The sequence below is a fragment of the Leptosomus discolor genome, chromosome 1, assembly GCF_034619465.1.
Source record: "Leptosomus discolor isolate bLepDis1 chromosome 1, bLepDis1.hap2, whole genome shotgun sequence".
In the NCBI taxonomy this organism is placed as follows: domain Eukaryota; kingdom Metazoa; phylum Chordata; class Aves; order Leptosomiformes; family Leptosomidae; genus Leptosomus; species Leptosomus discolor.
In genome coordinates, this window is record NC_141391.1 from 103,550,712 (window position 1) to 103,569,855 (window position 19,144).

General features: G+C 46.4%; 1 protein-coding gene across 3 annotated transcripts in view; it reads right to left on the reverse strand.

Annotated features, from left to right (window-relative positions):
* Positions 1 to 1,305: 1,305 nt before the first annotated feature.
* The window catches only part of HUNK (hormonally up-regulated Neu-associated kinase), a 60,031-nt gene continuing 42,192 nt past the window's right edge, over positions 1,306 to 19,144 (reverse strand). The window contains exons 7-11 of one of the 3 annotated variants that reach the window (XM_086462072.1): positions 15,142 to 15,310; positions 11,468 to 11,551; positions 10,174 to 10,184; positions 4,314 to 4,531; positions 1,306 to 1,952 (exon numbers count right to left, since the gene is read on the reverse strand). In XM_086462072.1, the coding sequence (XP_086318198.1) occupies positions 1,306 to 1,952; positions 4,314 to 4,531; positions 10,174 to 10,184; positions 11,468 to 11,551; positions 15,142 to 15,310 (1,129 nt within the window). The remainder of the gene's footprint in view (positions 1,953 to 4,313; positions 4,532 to 10,173; positions 10,185 to 11,467; positions 11,552 to 15,141; positions 15,311 to 19,144) is intronic. The other 2 variants (XM_086462088.1, XM_086462080.1) reach the window with 2 other exon arrangements.

Consider the following 19,144-nt stretch of genomic DNA (forward strand, 5'->3'; position numbering starts at 1 on the left):
CAGAAGTGGGGCATACATGGGCCACGGCTGCCCGCTTGGGAACCAGACTGGAACAAGCTTTGTTGAGACATCCCATACACCCAAACACATACGCAAGCGCAGTACAGATGAAAGAAAAAAAAGTAGTCTTTGGCTAAACCTTCTAATTTATAGGAAATGGTTTGAAGACAAAAACAGAATGAAAAAAATGTTGCCCATCTCTTGGATGTATCATTTACTTAGAAAAACAAGACCGGTATGCAGAACATGGTGCCTTGTAAGAAAGTTAATCTTCACCGCTCGTAACAGTACCGAATTTTTGGTAACCACTGCATTACCAATCCTGCAGTATAAAACGGCATTGGTAAAGTTCATGTGTCCTTTATTAGTCTTTTTAACTCACTGCAATCTCTCAGAAAAGCCTTCAGGTGTGTCCAATGCTGCCTTGTTGTAATGGGCTAATGCAGTCCGGCGCGTAGGTGCGCCATGGAACTAGTACAGTTGCAAAAGTTGGAGGTGACTGGATTGTTTAAACACAGCATGTTGCAATCTGGATTGCTGCCTGAAGCATCCGCTTGCAGACCCATCATATGAAAGTAACAGGCCTCTAGTGCGGTGAATTTCTACGTGACTAAATTGCCTTTCAATAATCATGTTTCTTCTGAGTGACATCATTAAATCATGATTTTCTTTAGGAAAAAAAATTATTCCATTATTAGCTACTTTACGCTATTAACCACGAAATCTGCTTTGACTTCCAATGCTCCCACTTCTTCGGAATGTTTAGGTCACTCGTGTCTTTATTCAAGCTTCTACCAACTTCATCTTCTTGACAGCACTTGTTAGCAAGTTGACTTTGGACATAGTATCTTGAGTTTTTCCACTTGTCTAGCCACGTGAACAATGCCTGTAGCAGCACCATGACTGTGTGGCACAGGCAGATGGAGCATGGGCAGTCTTGCTACAGATCCTGGATAGGACCAGCATTCATGGCACCACACAGATTACCTTGATGAATCAAATTGTCAATGCTTGCTGCTCTTCCAACCAATCTTACTGCAATGTAGATGACAGCAGTGAAAATACATATTCACGTAGCTCGCTCGAGATATGTACAGATGCCAAACGCTAATTTGGCAGAGCCCTTTTCTTTCAACTTTAATACGCAGGACAATGCCTTCCTTATCAGCAGACCTCTGATCTTCTATGTTGGACCACTGTGGTGTATTATGCAGTGACAGTAACATGCCTGTGGCTTTCCTTTCTTGTTAAAAGTAAAAAAGGTTAGGTCCCAGAGAACAGCAGTGCAAATCCTGGGATGTCAGACTAACACTGGCCGCTGACAGTATCTGCTGCATTGAAGGAAATCTGCGTGGGGCTCATTTGCTGCAGCTGAGGCATCCTCGCTTCCAGCGGCTTGTCACTCACCGACTGCATCGTCTGGTTCCTCTTCCGCAGCATCTGTCCAATCCCCATCATGGGGAATCTGCCTCTGCTTTTAACACAGTTAGGGCTGCCCAAGGGGTTGTTGGAAACCAGCTGAGTAGGGGACACTGCTTCTTCCTTTGCTGGATATGCTTTTTCTTCATACGTGAAAGAGACTTGGGTGGGGTGGACAGGGGATGTACTCCCTGGCTGAAAAAGTGGGGACAGTGTCCTTTCACTTGAGCTTTTGTAAGGGAAATTCATTGGCGAGCCTAAAATCCTGTACTGGTGAGAGGGGGAAACCTGGTCTATTTGGTCCTCTCTGTCAACTGACTCAAAGGAGTGCACAATATTCAGGATGAGAGGAGAGTCCTTTGCCCGGCCCCCGATCCGGGCCGGCTCCTGCTGGGGAGACTCCTGCCTCTTGAGGAGCCGAGGGGTTCTGGGGGGTGGCTGCTGGACTTCAAGGTACTCCAGGGAGCTGGAAGTGACGCAGCCCGTCTTGGTTGTCAGGGGTTCATGGAAAGGGCTTACCCCACCGCTGGAGTCTGCAAAGCAATCAGAAAAAGAACCAGAAGAGCAGATTGCATTTAATAGCACTGCCTTCTCTGCCTTATGGCAGGCAGTGTCCGACATCACCTTTAACAAATCTTAGAAGAGCGTGACAAATGCGCTGGCTAAAACAAACGGTCTTAGGTATATACTCAGAATCTAATTCCCTGACACTCATTTGATACTTACACTGTTGTTTCATGGGTAATTTATCTGCCACTTTCCTTAAAGGCAGGAAGAGTGCTTAAACTGAGTAAGACAAGGACATGAAATGGAAAACCACAGATGTCTTCAGCTGTTTGTATTAATTATATCCTCTAAGGCCATTTCTGAGAAAATCTCACATTTCTCCTTTCTTAGCACAGCTTTGCATGGTTTTTACTGGGTCTGCATACTGTATTCACTGACATACCTAGAGACACAGGGGACAACAGCGAGTTAATCCCTAATGTATTTACTTGCATTTTGGAATAAAATCTGTTCTTTGTTTCACACATGTAAATACAGAGTAGCTGCACCAGCCAGATTCAGGCCATTACAGTTAGAACAGATTTGCTGCATTTACTTCAGCAAGAATCTTCCCCCAGCAAGGACAGAATATAAATGGAACAATCTTTGCAGGATTTGTCCCAGTAAAACAAAACAGCTCGTGGAGAAGATCTGCTCAGTTTCTACAGGATGCTGGCACTCACTCATGCCACGTTAGTCGCAAGAAAACACTCTTTGCTGCCTCTATGGAAAGCTATCCATGGAGCCTGCTTTGCTAGGTTCCCCCTAATTGAAAGAATAGTGGACCAGCAATTAATCACTGTCCATGAGTTCCCTTGGTCTCAAACCATCTAGAAGGGATACGAAATAATTTAGGTCTGCCAGCCCCCAGGTCACAGCCACAAATCTCACATGTACTTCTTTTGAAAGGGACGGTCTTGGCAGGGGTTGAGACTTGAATGGATGCACAGGATGAAATTACTCGCATTGAGAGTTGTGTGGGAAAAGCAGACCAAGTTTAATCTGGCTAGTTTCTTTCTAAAACTGGTCAAAATTATTTTGTCACTTCATTTAAGAAGTGTCAAAACATGGTTTCCATAAGCAGAGAAATGTTTCAGCTGAGATCTAAATGGTTTTCAGGTTTCAGTTCAAAAAAAGTGGGGAGAAACCTAAAAAGGGGGAAAAAATTAACTACGTTTACCTCCCCCTGTGCCTCCCTCCCAAAAGGAACAACAAATCTGAACAAAATGAGTATTTTAAAATGTTTTTTACATTTTTCACAAAAAGCATGTCCCATTTCTGATCAGCTGTCTGGATTACTGCTACCTTACAGCAGAGGTGCCTTAACACTGTTTTGACTTTTTTTTTTCAGATAGAAAGCATCAAACGATAAATTAACAAGTCACAAGAAAGAGCCTAAAACCACCATAAGCCATGACTCTAAATAACCCCCTGACATCACAGTAAACATTTTACATTACCGTATTTCCCTCTGCTGCTCTGTAGTGACCTCCCCTCGTTTAGTTCCTTCATTTAACAGCCAGCTACATCACCTTCCTTCTCCTCAATGACTCCCGTCCACATGTGCACTACTGACACCCCATTTTCCCTGCAGACTCCCATTTTCCTCCACTCCTTTCTTCCGCCTCCTTTTGCGAGTAGCTCTAGCCCACCCCTCCCAGGCTGCCTCCTACCCTGTGTGATTAATGCTCTGCTCTCCTCTGGCTGTCTCATCTTTTCCTTTCCCTGCTAATGCTTTTCCACCTCCTTCGGCTACCTGAAATTTGCTGGAGTTGGCAGTCCCACCTTCATTTCCTCTTGGCTGCCTATTTCCCCTTCCTCCACCATCAGCTGCTATCCACTGGTTCTCCCAGGGATGTCAGTGTTACTGGCACTCTCCTCAGGGTCAGGGATTTATTCCGTGCTGCCCCTTAGTCCCCTTTTAGCAAAACACATTTGCTGGCAGGAAGAAGCTTGTCTACTGGCTTTGGTTTGTCAGTGATCTGGGGTGGGTGTTGATGCTTTCAAAGTACCAGTGTGAAGGGCAGACGATTTTGTATAAGTATTAATAAATAGCGAAAGCAAGCTTTTTTTAAAACACTGTGGGAATTCTGACAAATAAAAAGAGAAGTAAAAGTGAGGATTCATGACTGGTGAACATTGTCGCAGTTTCTTCAGGATGTTTGGTCCAATGTTTGACTACATTATCCAGTCCTCTTTCACATACCACCTCCAGAGCAGACAGCGAATGCAAGCCCATGACTACTTACTAACAAACACACAACACACAAGACGCTCTCATTAATACCACACATGCCCACACATGCACATGCACACAGGGACACACCACTGGTATTTCTCCCACCGACCTTTCTCTGGACCTCCAGCCTTGGTGACTTTCCGGTCTTTCAGCAGAGCCTTGGTGTTCTGTATCTGTGAGACAAGACAGGAAGAAGGCTGTCTATATGAAACTGGACTTTTCTCAGTTTTCTTTGGGAGCTGACGGTGAAGAATCTCCCCTTTCTTTTCTTGTTCTTTGAGTTTTTTGTCCTTTAAGTTGTAAAACAAACAAGAACAATTTGGTTTACTTATGGGAAGTTTAAATGATCCCATGACTTATAAGCACACCACTTACCGAAGCCGAATTAAAAACTATACATTTATAAGGAACTTATCCTGGCTACTCAAAATAACTAAATCCTTCATGTCTCATTTTCCTCTGATCTGTTTGACATGATTTCATGGCTCCCATCTGCTCTGACATTCATGCAGTGTGAAAGTTGGTTTTGGAAAATTAAAGGAGGCCATATGTCCTAAGAGACCTCATTGGAGCAAGTAGATACAGGTTTGTGCTCCTTCATACCCCAAATTTGCCTCCCTGTTTAAGCACTCAAAAAAGGTCTTTGATTTCTCTTTATTGCACTTCCTCTGACATCTGAAAAGGCAAGCTGCAAAGCTTTAAAAAAGTTTAAACTCTTTGAGTCATTGATCTTCTGCCCAAACAAGATCCAGAGGAATATGGCCCTTGCTTTTACAGCATCTCTGCAACTGCACAAGACTTGCAGGCAGAGAAAACTACCAACGCAACCCTTCACTGAACTCTAACTCCTTTTCATGACAGGGAAGGCAGCTGAAGGTGGGATTGCAAGTGCATACATCCTAAAAGATAGCTTTGATCTCCAGTGATGACAGAGGAAAAACAGAACCTGGAAGTATTATCTCAAGTGGAATCCAATTTTCAAAGCACCGTTTTACAATGGAAATTCATTGTATCTTTTTTCAACATGAATCACTGGATTCTGCAAGCTGCGTAACCTGCGACTGATTTCACGGTGAGCCAAAAGTCTTATATCATTTCGAAAATCAGGCACCAGATTTGTGGCCCATATTTTACTATCCCTCAAAGACTCAAGAATCTCTCACCTTTCTGGAACAAATCTGTGTGGTCTGGTTTTAGATGTCAGCCCCCAAAGAAGTGGGGCTTTTGTTTTGTTGCTTTGTCCAATGTTTGCCTACATTATCCAGCCCTCTTTCACTGGGGTTGTTTCTTTAGAGGGGCATCTATGTGACATTCTTTGTGTGGTGTAATTCTCATTTCAGCAACATGTTTTGCCATGTCTTATTGAAAAGTCCCTGTAACTACAAGTCTTTTTTAAAAAATGCAGGAAAGTTCCTTCATCCAACTATGTGCTGAGGCTCGTACTTTTTTTGATAATTATGCACTGACAAAGGGCTGGCTCTCTTGATGATTTTATATTGAAAGTTCATTGACATGAAGTCTATCAAAACCCTCCAATGCAAAGTAACGTGCATACATGTGAAAGAGGGAAAGAAAGATGCAGAAGACAACTCGGGTTCTCTTGGGCCACTACACAGCTCTGGAAACATACTAGGACACCTAAGAGGAAAATAACCAGACTTCAGTTGTTAGGATCATTCCCAGCTCAGACAGAGCCCAGCCCCTCACATAGACAGTGTCTGGGCACTGCTGGGCTTATTAACCTTTGAATTTTCAGAAGTCAGAAGGAGCTTCAGAGAATCATGAACTAGTGCTTTTACTTTTATTACAGAGGTGGTTAGGTGACTTGGGAGAGCGAGAACCAGAGACCCTCTCTGAGCTCCTCACCATCTTCACCTCAGGATCCCTTCTTGCATGCATTTTTTGTCCCCAGCTTTCTCTCCATCCATCCCTTATCCCCTTCAATTTCTTTCCCTTTAGCTAGCTAAAGTGGGCTAACCTTTACAGAAACAAACCAACGCATCATGGAGCCACCATCACTTTGCTTGTGTGATACCTCTTCATCCACTTCATGTCTTTCCCCTTGCCTTTAGAGGCTGTAAACGCCTCCGGCACCGAACATTTATTCCTCCCTGCCCATGCTGTGCTTGGAACAACATAACATCTGATCCGTTCCAAGCACTATCTTGGCAAGCAAAGTCACTACTGATGACAAGGAAGTAATAACAACAGTAATAACGACAATGGCAATAATAATATTAATGCTGTGACAACAGAGTCAGTGGGAAATGTACAGTTAATTTTGAGCCCACCATCCTATTTTTCCTCTCAAGGCTCTGAAACTCTGCTGCCAAGTTCAGCAGAGACTGGGATCTACTGACTATCTTTTTTTAAGGGTACTTGTGAGGATGAGACCAAGTGGTGACTATATTAAGCCTAAAGGAGCCAATCAAGATTGTTAGCAGCTCTCTACTGTTTTCGATAGGTGAGGAAAGACTTTGTATGTCAGTTGCTGCAGCATCTGTCAGAATGCAGGATGTTTCAATGCTGCAATATTTTTAGGCTAATGGTGCAAGAGGCAAGTTGCAGCTCCTCACCTGCCAAGTGCTCCTGACCTTGCCTTCACACTGCTGTTACGTTTTGTAAGCAGCAGTAATACAGTCATACCATACAATCAAAGCATCCATGAAAAAGAAAACTTGCATATCTGGTGTTAGCAGTTAATTAGTTTACCCTGGATGAATGTTGCAAATAGTCTCCTAAGTATTTTTAAAACTTGCAATCATTGTTTCTCTCAGACAATGGTTGTGAGAGGGGAAAGGACCAAAATCCTAAACTCCCAGCATGCCAAATACTATTATATTTTAAAAGGAAAGGAAGATTTCCTTCAGGGGAGTTACAAAAGTTTACTCCTCACTGTACCATGCACAGCCATGTAATGGCATGCTGTCACACAATGCAGGAGTTGTACCGGTATGTTATACTTGAATAGGTTTGGCATTACATCATGCTCTGCTATTTCCTGTCCTGACCTCGACCCTAAAACCTACTCTTAGTCCCAGCAACGGATTTGAAAGGAAGATAAAGGGTATTTGCCTTGGCCACATTTGAAATGGTGATAGGACAATGACACAAGCTCTTAAAAATTGCAAATTCCCCAAGTCTGAGCTCACAAGCTACCCTGTGGGAGGCAGGTATTCCCAGTGCTGGTCCCCTGGATTCACCGGAGGGACGGCCACTGGTTGCCACCGTGCTGCTGGCAGGCAGCCCTCCTCCCAAGCCAAAGTCCTTATTTCACATTGCTGGAGTGAGGTGGAAGACATTCAGTCGGCTGCTGAAGCTGAAGCTGACCAGCTCTCTTCCTGCTATCCCCATGGCAACACATAGCTACGCTCTGTGCAGTGCCTGCCTAGGGACCAGCGCCTCCCAGTTCCCCTCTGGAAACGGGGGGTGATAAGGGGACTCTATCTGCAGCTCATGAACCTGCCTGAGATTACAAAATCCCTACCCCTGAGTCCTGGTGGCACCCACTGATCCCAGCGGCATAAGCTACACACTACCAAGGCTGTGCTCCCATCCACATGAAGGCATTTTAGGAGAGATGTCTACCATAGTTACAGTGGGATCCCAGGGTCTGTATTCACTCACGTGTGCTGCTTCAACTGTCCTGGTACAGTAAGGGTAACACAATCCCCTTGTGTAAAAACATGCTAAAGCAATATAAAATTCTCAGTTATGCCCATGCAGAAAGAGAATATACTGTATTATTATCGCAGTGTCTGCACTGTGATTTCATCAAGGTAACTATTTCAAGAAAGAAATGACACCCCCTCACCCTCTAAATAGCTACACTGGGAATAACTCCAAGTGCAGGAGAGCCTATGGAGGGAGCCTTTATCCCTAAGCATGCCTACAAACCAAACCTGGGCCATACCATTAGTTTTCAATTATCCCATGGGAAGTCAAACATCAGTTCCCCTCTAGGGGTGCAAAGATTTCAGGACCACCACCAAACCAGACCATGCACTTCTCTCTTGGCTACACACAGGTGCACAAGCAGGCCTTGTTGTGATACTAGACCTAATGGTCACCCATGCAAGTGACATCAAGATGGGAGGCAGCCTGGGCTGCAGTGATCATGCACTGGTGGAGTTCACAGTCCTGAGATATATGGGTCAGGCAAAGGGTAAAGTCAAGACCCTGAATTTTAGGAAAGTAGACTTCCAGCTCTTCGAGGAGTTAGTCAATAAGACCCCTTGGGAAACGGCCCTCAGGGAAGCAGAATAGAGCTGGTAGATCTTTAAGGATCCTTTCCATACAGTGTAAGAGATCTCAATCCCCAGGTATAAGAAATCAGGAAAGGAGAGCAAGCGATGGGCATGGATAAGTCGAGACCTGCTGTTTCAAATAAAGGGCAAGAAGGAAATGCACAGGCAGTGGAAGCAGGGACAGGTATCCTGGGAAGAGTATGGCGATGTCTGGTCGTGTAGGGATGGGGTCAGAAAGGCCAAGGCGCAGCTGGAGTTGAACTTGGGAAGGGATGCAAAGAATAGCGAGAAGGGCTTCCATGAGTATGTCAGCCCAAAAAGGAAGGTCAAAGAAAGCACAGTCCCCCTCATGAGCAAGACTGGCGAGCTGGTGACAATGGATGAGGAGAAGGCTGAGGTAGTCAACAACATTTTTGCCTCAGTCTTCACCAGCAACCTCTCTTCCCACAGCTCTCAACTGGATGGTCAGCAAGACAGAGACTGGGGGAGCAAAGTCCCTCCCACTGTCAGGCAAGATGAGGTTCATAACCACCTGAGGAACCTGAACATATATAACTCTATGGGACCTGACGAGATGCATGCCAGAGTCCTGAGGGAATTGGCTGATGTAGTTGCTGAGCCACTCTCCAGGATATTTGAAACGTCATGTGGCAGTCAGGTGAAGTCCCTGGTGACTGGAAAAAGGGAAACATTGCACCCATTTTTAAGAAAGGTGGAAAGGAGGACTCTGGGAGTTACCGACCTCTCAGCCTCCCCTCTGTGCCTGCGAAGATCATGGAACAGATCCTCCCAGAAGCTATGCCAGGGCACACGGAGGACAGGGAGTTGATTCGAGACAGCCAGCATGGCTTCAGCAAGGGCAAGTCCTGCCTGACCAACCTAGTGGCCTTCTGTGATGGAGTGACTACGTCTGTGCACAAGGGAAGAGCTATGGATGTCATCTATCTGAACTACTGTAAGTCCTTTGACATGGTCCCCGACAACATCCTTCTCTCTAAATTGGAGAGATATGGGTTTGATGAGTGGACTGTTCGGTGGGTGAGGAATTGGTCACATCCAGCAGGTAGTGGTCAATGACTCAATGTCCAGATGGAGATCGGTGATGAGTGGTGTCCCTCATGGTCCATACTGGGACTGGTGCTGTTTAATATCTTCATCCATGACATGGACAGTGGGATCGAGTGCACCCTCAGCCAATGACACCAAGCTGAGTGGCATGGTTGACACGCCTGAGTGATGGGATGCCATCCATAGGGACCTGGCAAGCTTGAGAAGTGGGCCCATGTGAACCTCATGAGGTTCAACAAGGCCAAGTGCAAGGTCCTGCAACTGGATCGGGGCAACCCCTGGTATGAATACAGGCTGGTGGATGAAGGGACTGAGAGCTGCCCTGCGAAGAAGGACTTGGGGGTACTCATGGATGAAAACCTGGACATGACCCAGCAATATGTGCTTGCAGCCCAGATGGCCAATAGCATCCTGGGCTGCATCAAGAGAAGCGTGGCCAGCAGGTCGAGGGAGGTGATTCTGCCCCTCTACTCTGCTCTGGTGAGACCCCACCTGCAGTGCTGTGTTCAGCTCTGCAGTCCTCAACACAAGAAAGACATGGAGCTGTTGAAGCGAGTCCAAAGGAGGGCCATAAAATGATCAGAGGACTCCCACTAGGACAGGCTGAGAGAGCTGGGGTTGTTTAGCCTGGAGAAGAGAAGGTTCTGGGGACACCTCATTGAGGCCTTTCAGTACTTTTAAGGGGCCTATAAGAAAGATGGGGACAATCTTTTTAGCAGGGCCTGTTACAATAGGACAAGCAGTAATGGTGTTAAACTAAAAGAGAGCAGATTTAGATTAGATATAAGGAAGAATTTTTTTACATTGAGGGTGGTCAAACACTGGAACAGGTTGCTCAGAAAGGAGGTAGAAGACCCCGGAAACATTCAAGGTCAGGTTGGATGGGGCTCTGAGCAACCTGATCTGGCTGAAGATGTCCCTGCTCACTGCAGAGGGGGGTTGGACTAGATGACCTTTAAAGGTCCCTTCCAACCCAAACTATTCTATGATTCTACGATTCTACAAATCTACGTTAATGGTAAGTCCTTTGCCCTGATATTTCCACCTGGCTTGCAGTTCAACTTGTCTTGCAAGCAGTCTTTAAATAAACAAAACCAGCCATGATACCAATCGGCCCTTGCAATTAGATCATCAGTCCAGCACTGAAGAGTAGCTTTTGAAATAGGAAGAGTATTCAAGGACACTGCTCTTTGTGTTGGTAAGTAAGACTTGTGCAGCTCATACTACTCTTGTAATTTTAGTGCTTGGCAAAGGATCAGCCAGGAAAGGAAAATCCAGCCATGAGAAGACTCCTATTATCTGATACGTATTCTTTTAATACAAACTACCTTCTCTATTTGCAGGCAAAAAGACTGGAGACCGACAGAGCAAAAGGTAACTTGGTTAAATCTTTTCTCTGGCCAAGGGAAGTCCGTCACAGTGCAGTGCGCTACTTCTGCATCACTGCTGCTAAGAAGCAAAAAATACTAACCTGGGCAGTTTTGTGATAATACAGTATCATTGTTTCTGGTAGTTAAAGCATGGTTGGCCCAGGACACTAGGAACCCCAGGTGACCAGGGGGGGTCACCCTGGCTGTCAATCAGCTCTCTGCCCTGCACCACCAAGGTCTTGAGACTCAAGGCAACACAGTTATGGTCTTACAACACCAGCAACTTGCACCCCAGAATGAAATTACAGAGCTCCCTGAAGTTTGCATCATTTTGCTAAACAGAGCACTTAAAACTTTTATGTTCTTCATAAAAGCTGAAAGTCATCTTTCAACCCCTAGGGGGTTGCTATTCATTCCTTCAAAAAAAAATTGAGGGAATTATCTGCTGTACACAGACAAGACCACAAGTCTTTTTTTTCTGCACAGGTCCAGAAACCCATTGTCTTAATCACAATTGCCAAAGATCCTCAAATTCAGTCTGCTTTCAAAGTACCTTAACGAGTTTTAATGAGCTTTACCTCATAGGAGTCTTTATTTCCCTTGTATTTTTCTATCTGGTATAGTTGGTTCTTGTGGCAAATATTGTCCTGGCCTTCAGACTTCTGTGGAGAGAGAAGCACAGAAAAGTAAAGTATGTAAGACAATTAGAGAAAACTTATGTTCAGTGACTGTTTAATAGACCATATCCATTCTTGGCATTCAGTGGAGATGCATCAACCTAGAGAGATGATGAATTTGGTCCATCACATTTTAAACATAATTGATGGCATCATCATTAAAACAAGCTTGCTAAAAGAAGGGAGGGGAGGGGAGGGGAGGGGAGGGGAGGGGAGGGGAGGGGAGGGGAGGGGAGGGGAGGGGAGGGGAGGGGAGGGGAGGGGAGGGGAGGGGAGGGGAGGGGAGGGGAGGGGAGGGGAGGGGAGGGGAGGGGAGGGGAGGGGAGGGGAGGGGAGGGGAGGGGAGGGGAGGGGAGGGGAGGGGAGGGGAGGGGAGGGGAGGGGAGGGGAGGGGAGGGGAGGGGAGGGGAGGGGAGGGGAGGGGAGGGGAGGGGAGGGGAGGGAGGGGAGGGGAGGGGAGGGGAGGGGAGGGGAGGGGAGGGGAGGGGAGGGGAGGGGAGGGGAGGGGAGGGGAGGGGAGGGGAGGGGAGGGGAGGGGAGGGGAGGGGAGGGGAGGGGAGGGGAGGGGAGGGGAGGGGAGGGGAGGGGAGGGGAGGGGAGGGGAGGGGAGGGGAGGGGAGGGGAGGGGAGGGAGGGGAGGGGAGGGAGGGGAGGGGAGGGGAGGGGAGGGGAGGGGAGGGGAGGGAGGGAAGGGGAAGGGAAGGGAAGGGAAGGGAAGGGAAGGGAAGGAAGGGAAGGGAAGGGAAGGAAGGGAAGGGAAGGGAAGGGAAGGGAAGGGAAGGGAAGGGAAGGGAAGGGAAGGGAAGGGAAGGGAAGGGAAGGGAAGGGAAGGGAAGGGAAGGGAAGGGAAGGGAAGGGAAGGAAGGGAAGGGAAGGGAAGGGAAGGGAAGGGAAGGGAAGGGAAGGGAAGGGAAGGGAAGGAAGGGAAGGGAAGGGAAGGGAAGGGAAGGGAAGGGAAGGGAAGGGAAGGGAAGGGAAGGGAAGGGAAGGGAAGGGAAGGGAAGGAAGGGAAGGGAAGGGAAGGGAAGGGAAGGGAAGGGAAGGGAAGGAGGAAGGGAAGGGAAGGGAAGGGAAGGGAAGGGAAGGGAAGGGAAGGGAAGGAAGGGAAGAGGAAGGGAAGGAAGGGAAGGGAAGGGAAGGGAAGGGAAGGAAGGGAAGGGAAGGGAAGGGAAGGAAGGGAAGGGAAGGGAAGGGAAGGGAAGGGAAGGGAAGGGAAGGGAAGGGAAGGGAAGGGAAGGAAGGGAAGGGAAGGGAAGGGAAGGGAAGGGAAGGGAAGGGAAGGGAAGGGAAGGGAAGGGAAGGGAAGGGAAGGAAGGGAAGGGAAAGGGAAGGGAAGGGAAGGGAAGGGAAGGGAAGGGAAGGGAAGGGAAAGGGAAGGGAAGGGAAGGGAAGGGAAGGGAAGGGAAGGGAAGGGAAGGGAAGGGAAGGGAAGGGAAGGGAAGGGAAGGGAAGGGAAGGGAAGGGAAGGGAAGGGAAGGGAAGGGAAGGGAAGGGAAGGGAAGGGAAGGGAAGGGAGAAGGGAAGGGAAGGGAAGGGAAGGGAAGGGAAGGGAAGGGAAGGGAAGGGAAGGGAAGGAAGGGAAGGGAAGGGAAGGGAAGGGAAGGGAAGGGAAGGAGGGAAGGGAAGGGAAGGGATGGAAGGGAAGGGAAGGGAAGGTGAAGGGAAGGGAAGGGAAGGGAAGGGAAGGGAAGGGAAGGGAAGGGAAGGGAAGGGAAGGGAAGGGAAGGGAAGGGAAGAAGGGAAGGGAAGGGAAGGGAAGGGAAGGGAAGGGAAGGGAAGGGAAGGGAGAAGGGAAGGGAAGGGAAGGGAAGGGAAGGGAAGGGAAGGGAAGGGAAGGGAAGGGAAGGAAGGAAGGGAAGGGAAGGGAAGGGAAGGGAAGGGAAGGGAAGGGAAGGGAAGGGAAGGGAAGGGAAGGGAAGGGAAGGGAAGGGAAGGGAAGGGAAGGGAAGGGAAGGGAAGGGAAGGGAAGGGAAGGGAAGGGAAGGGAAGGGAAGGGAAGGGAAGGGAAGGGAAGGGAAGGGAAGGGAAGGGAAGGGAAGGGAAGGGAAGGGAAGGGAAGGGAAGGGAAGGGAAGGGAAGGGAAGGGAAGGGAAGGGAAGGGAAGGGAAGGGAAGGGAAGGGAAGGGAAGGGAAGGGAAGGGAAGGGAAGGGAAGGGAAGGGAAGGGAAGGGAAGGGAAGGGAAGGGAAGGGAAGGGAAGGGAAGGGAAGGGAAGGGAAGGGAAGGGAAGGGAAGGGAAGGGAAGGGAAGGGAAGGGAAGGGAAGGGAAGGGAAGGGAAGGGAAGGGAAGGGAAGGGAAGGGAAGGGAAGGGAAGGGAAGAAAAGAGAAGAAAAGAGAAGAAAAGAGAAGAAAAGAGAAGAAAAGAGAAGAAAAGAGAAGAAAAGAGAAGAAAAGAGAAGAAAAGAGAAGAAAAGAGAAGAAAAGAGAAGAAAAGAGAAGAAAAGAGAAGAAAAGAGAAGAAAAGAGAAGAAAAGAGAAGAAAAGAGAAGAAAAGAGAAGAAAAGAGAAGAAAAGAAAAGAGAAGAAAAGAAAAGAAAAGAGAAGAAAAGAAAAGAAAAGAAAAGAAAAGAAAAGAAAAGAAAAGAAAAGAAAAGAAAAGAAAAGAAAAGAAAAGAAAAGAAAAGAAAAGAAAAGAAAAGAAAAGAAAAGAAAAGAAAAGAGAAAAAAGAAACCTAAGAAGCTGTTGTCAGATCGGAAGGCCATTGGGGATGATTTCTCAAAGAAGCAAACACATTAAGGAAAAAACTCCATACAACGCGCTCTCCTGCCTGTGTAGTCATGTAGGAGCCTACAGACCCTCAGCTAGTTAAGACTGCTTGCCAGAGCACAGGAAGCTGTGTGGAGAGGCAAGGGAAGAGAGTGTGCAGCCTGTCTTTGTGTGCTGTGCCCATCCTAGCACTCCAGCAAGTGCCATGCAAAACGTGGCCTGAGAGCTCAGCTCCCCAGTATGCAGAAGGAAGGATGACACATGGCAGCAGACTCCTGCCCTAGAGAAAGCCGCTGTGCAAACCCACGAGCAGTGTTTCTGTCCCCCATGCCACACTCAGGGGCCAGAAAGGTCTGCAGGAGATTAGGAGACTTTATATTCATGTTATTTCTCATGTAAAACTTTCAGCTAAGCTTTAACTTAAAAATGAAATAAAATCTTAATAGCTCTTTAAGTTTCCTCTTGATTTCCTGAATCGAATTACATTGTGTCATTGATATTTCAAGCAGCAGAATTATCTCAACATACGGACACAGTACACCACAAGTCACGAGTAAGGCTTTGCATAGCAACAGTTTGCTTTCTATAGGGTAACTGCCTAGCCGGAGGGGATCTCCTATGGAAACAGGGACTCGTGAGACATAAAGCCTATCAGCAATTATCTCTGCAACCTGAGGAATTCTTATCTGAAATAACGTTATTAGTTTGCAAGGAATACTTCCTCTTCATAGTTACTGCTACAAAATTAGAAAAAAAAAAACCCTTGGGTAAAGCCTTGAGACCAAATGCCAGCAAGCAGGGAAATTTTAGCACATTTTTTACCCTCCTCATGCACTGGTCCAAAGAATCAGCATCAAGCAGTACTTACTCTAAGGCTTGCCAAGTAGCGCTCCAGCTTCTTATTAAGTAGAAAGTAGATGGCAAGGGTGTGACTTGCCCTGTTTGAGAGCACAGTGTTGATGACATCGCTGTTCTTGTAGCCGAGCTTCTCGGTCATATGGAGCAGCACACTTTGGCTGAGGTCCTCAAGGTGAATCCTGCACACAGAGAGAGGCAGAGCGTGCCGTTCGTACCGTCCTCCCAGTGACAAAGCCTTGCCAGTTATGGAGGATGTGGTACAGCATAAAGAAGAGGCCTGAAAGGCTCAGTAACATTGGAGTGATTAGCTCTCTCCTCCCGTGAGCAAGCAAGAAAAGGCTAGACTATTTGGAAATCATGGGTTCTGCGGGAAGCCGTGACAGCTGAACGAACAGTACTCTCCCCACCATGTCCTACCCTGATGCGAAATGACACCATGATGCTCAGGATGCTGCCTGCCCTACATCTGACCAGTGAAAACTGTCAAGACCATCCGCCTGGTTTTGAAGGAAAAGAGGTAAAATCCATCTCAGGTAGCTACATCTGGCTTTCCGAAATGATTCTTTCCTTGTAATCAAACACCACTGCATTCAGATTCACCCCTTACCTGTTGCACAATATTCAAGCACTGAGTAGCTAGGGAATTCCATGCCAGAGAAAGGGGACGTACAGGGAGGTTATTACAGCAGCTTTCAAAATGGTAAAACTGCCACTATACTCATGTCAGTTAAAAGCACAAACCATGTTTTATGTCTGTGCTCTTCTATAAAGTCTATAACAGACTCAGCCAAGGCAAGAAATGAAGTAAGGCAGCCTTGTGGAAATGGCAAAGCATCTTCTCAGTCTAAGTTAAAACCAGATTTTCCAAAGAACTCTGCTCCTATTCAGACCTCTAAATGTGCTGGCCAGCTTCCCAGATGTACCTGTCAACTTCCATCCATCTCCAAAGAAATGCTGGGTTTCATTTGGTTTCTAAAGGATATTCCTTGCTCCTAATATCAAGCCTAATATCTGGTTAAGGAAACTTAGGGGAGCTTAGGTTGTGAGCTTTTTTACAACCTACCTTCCCCCTTCAAAAGATGACTCTCCACCTTTCCCACTCCTGCCCTGCTGTCCCCCTATCCTGTGCACCTGTGATGTGAGGAATGGCCTGACAGCAGTCTGGGTCTGATGTAGTGGACTTAGACAAAATGTAAAACACAGTCTGGAAAACCTCAAATAACTCTTTTCCTTTATTTGGCATGCTTATTAACATTCGTTCTGCAGCTAAGGAATGCTTGGGGTTGGTTTTTATAAAGTTCAAAAGCAAAACTTATCTTGGCCATTGCACGTTAAGGCATCTGGACAGCAAAAGAAATTCAAGCAATTTCTACTTGAAGTGCTCAGCAAAATGGGGAATTTTGCTTGCCTTCAGGGAATTTCTTTAATAAAAGCAAGCTTATAAAAAGCTTGGGAGAATATTCTCCTGAAAAAGCAGTTTCTGCCATTTTTCCACCTTATCTCCATGTTCTCCCTTTCCTACCATGTTCCTGTCTTGGGAACAACAAGTGTAACCCCCAAAATGGTGGAAGAGCACTGCAAAAACATAACACAGCTCCTTGCTTGTGTCGATTAAGACAGGAAGTGATTGTCTGCAAATTTAGCAGTGGATTTTTCAGAACTATTTTGACACATCTCACCCACATCTGAACACTAATAAAAACTTGGAGAAACTCTGTCAAAGCTGACTCTAGCGGTACTTTCCAAGGCAAGCTCAGAAGGAGTCAGGCCATGTCTTTTAATATTTCAAATTTCACAGAGTATTTTCTCTATAAGGTTTCAGTATGACAAAGTCTAGGTAGGTCATCCTTGGGGCATCGACTAATTAAACTAAAGAAATATTATCCAAAAACTGAAATGAAAAAAAAAAATAATTTGTATGGCTTTTATCCTTTACAGCTTCACATAAAATCTGGGTTCAGACAGCAATATCTACTTTTCTTTTGGTTTTAGACCAAATGAGCAATGAGAAAGAAAAAAAGAAAGAAAGAAATAACCTTTTTTTTTTTCAATAGCAAAGCATAGCATTCCACATTGATGTTTCTTTTAAAAGTGCTTATAATAGGAAAGGATTATTATCATCACCATATACACACATATGCATAAGCAAACATATGCCCTCTCTATAGTTCATCACTGCATTTTCTTCTGTTCTTCCATTTGATTCGCCTGCCTTTAGGAGGGAATGATTAATAGGCACTCTATAAATAAAGAGCATTGCACAGCTATGCTATCTAATAGAGGCCGGCCTCTTCTGTAAGTAACCTACCTAACTGCACCAATGAGCAAACTCTAGAAGGGATGCTTCCACCACAACCTGACTAAAGCCTAACAGCTGCAAGCTAGGAATTAAAAAATAGAGGCATGAAAATGTACCTACAAATGCAAAAGAATTGTGAAAGCACATTCAAGCCCTATTTCTGTCTTTTTTCCTCTTCTGCAGATAAGACATGCACAGCAAAGGAATTAAATTACCCATACAGCTCTCAGTTACATTTACATTCACTTAACAGATGCCAGATTTAGTAGATTGATTAGACTCATTATGACAGTGATTTCATTAGCTTAACGACTCATTCAGTTTACACTTGTTTTCCCTTTCTTTACCATACAATGTTCATATGTACCATACTTCAGTACAGTCCAACGCACCATAGAAACTCAGATTTCCTTTTGTTGGACAGCATATTACACAAATTAACTCAACTGCCCTTAATTTTGGGGCAGTAATGTCAAGATAATGGGCCTGCCTGTTCTCATTCTTATTCCTTGTAAAACAACTGTTTGTAGGCGCCACGTTTATATTCTGTCCACGTAGGTCTGGGGATTGCAGGCAGCTGGCCTCACAGTTGCCCTCCCTGTTTCAGTGGATGGCTCTAGTGATGCCTCCAGGCATCCAAGCTGCTCAATATCTATCCAGCCATATTTTGAAAGAGACCTGTCAGTCTCCTCAGGTCAAAGAACAGCGCAGTCACAGCGATTCTCCACAATGCAGTACTTGAAAGTTAAGACACGGCCTTTGGAAGGGAAATGCTTGCTGCTAAATTAGGGCACCTCTGTTCCCTGTCAATGCAGAGGGAAAGGGAGGTGACTCAGGTAGGAGCCTGGACATGGAGGCTGCGACCCATAAGCCAGCCAACAGCAATGTTAGAGGGAAAGGTCTCCAAAAAATTCCTAAAGGCTGTCCGGAGATTCAGGGCTCAAACTGATTTTCTGTGCTCAGATCTCAAGATGATCAAGCAGTGGCAGCGCTCATCACTTGCTTCAGCAGGAACAGAGGGGTGCTGCAGGTGCCTCTCAGCCCCACAGGGGTTGGACCCCTGGCTCTGAAACACACTCTATTCATCTGGCTAGAAGTGAAGCACAAGGGAAAACAGGTGGGGGCCACTCTTACCAGCAAAGCTGTCACCTGGGCTGAATGCTGAAGGCTGGCTGTATGCACGGCTTGAGTGTGCCTATGGGACCGAGTCCTTCAGGGCACCGACACAAAAAGATGGCCTGGTTGGTGAATACCAAATCATTTTTGGGTGGAGGACAGTAGTTCAGACATTCAAACAAAAGTTGTCATGCCTCTAGGCATATGCTACATCTGGTATCCAGCAACCAAGTACACTACAGCGGGGTGGAAGTTAGGATCTTCACTCAGGGACTCCCCTCTTAGCAAGTTAGGACAGAAATTTTGGGGCACTACCGAACTTTAAGCATCAAAATTAGGCTTTAAGTTGCTGTCTTTGCCTCACTGTTCCTTAGGAACTTGGCCTGCAAGCTAGTAACTCCTACAGTTAATCTTCTGCAGGCACTAGGTCGTGCATGAGACACAGCTGGAGGGCTTTGATACAGGAAGGCGGTTTTATCTGATCAAATATAGACATAAATTTCTAAGTAAGTTGCCTGAAGCTCCATTTACAGTCACTGGAGAGGAACTTGGATCTCCTGGGCACAAAGTCATCCTATTGCAGTATCAAAAAGAAGTC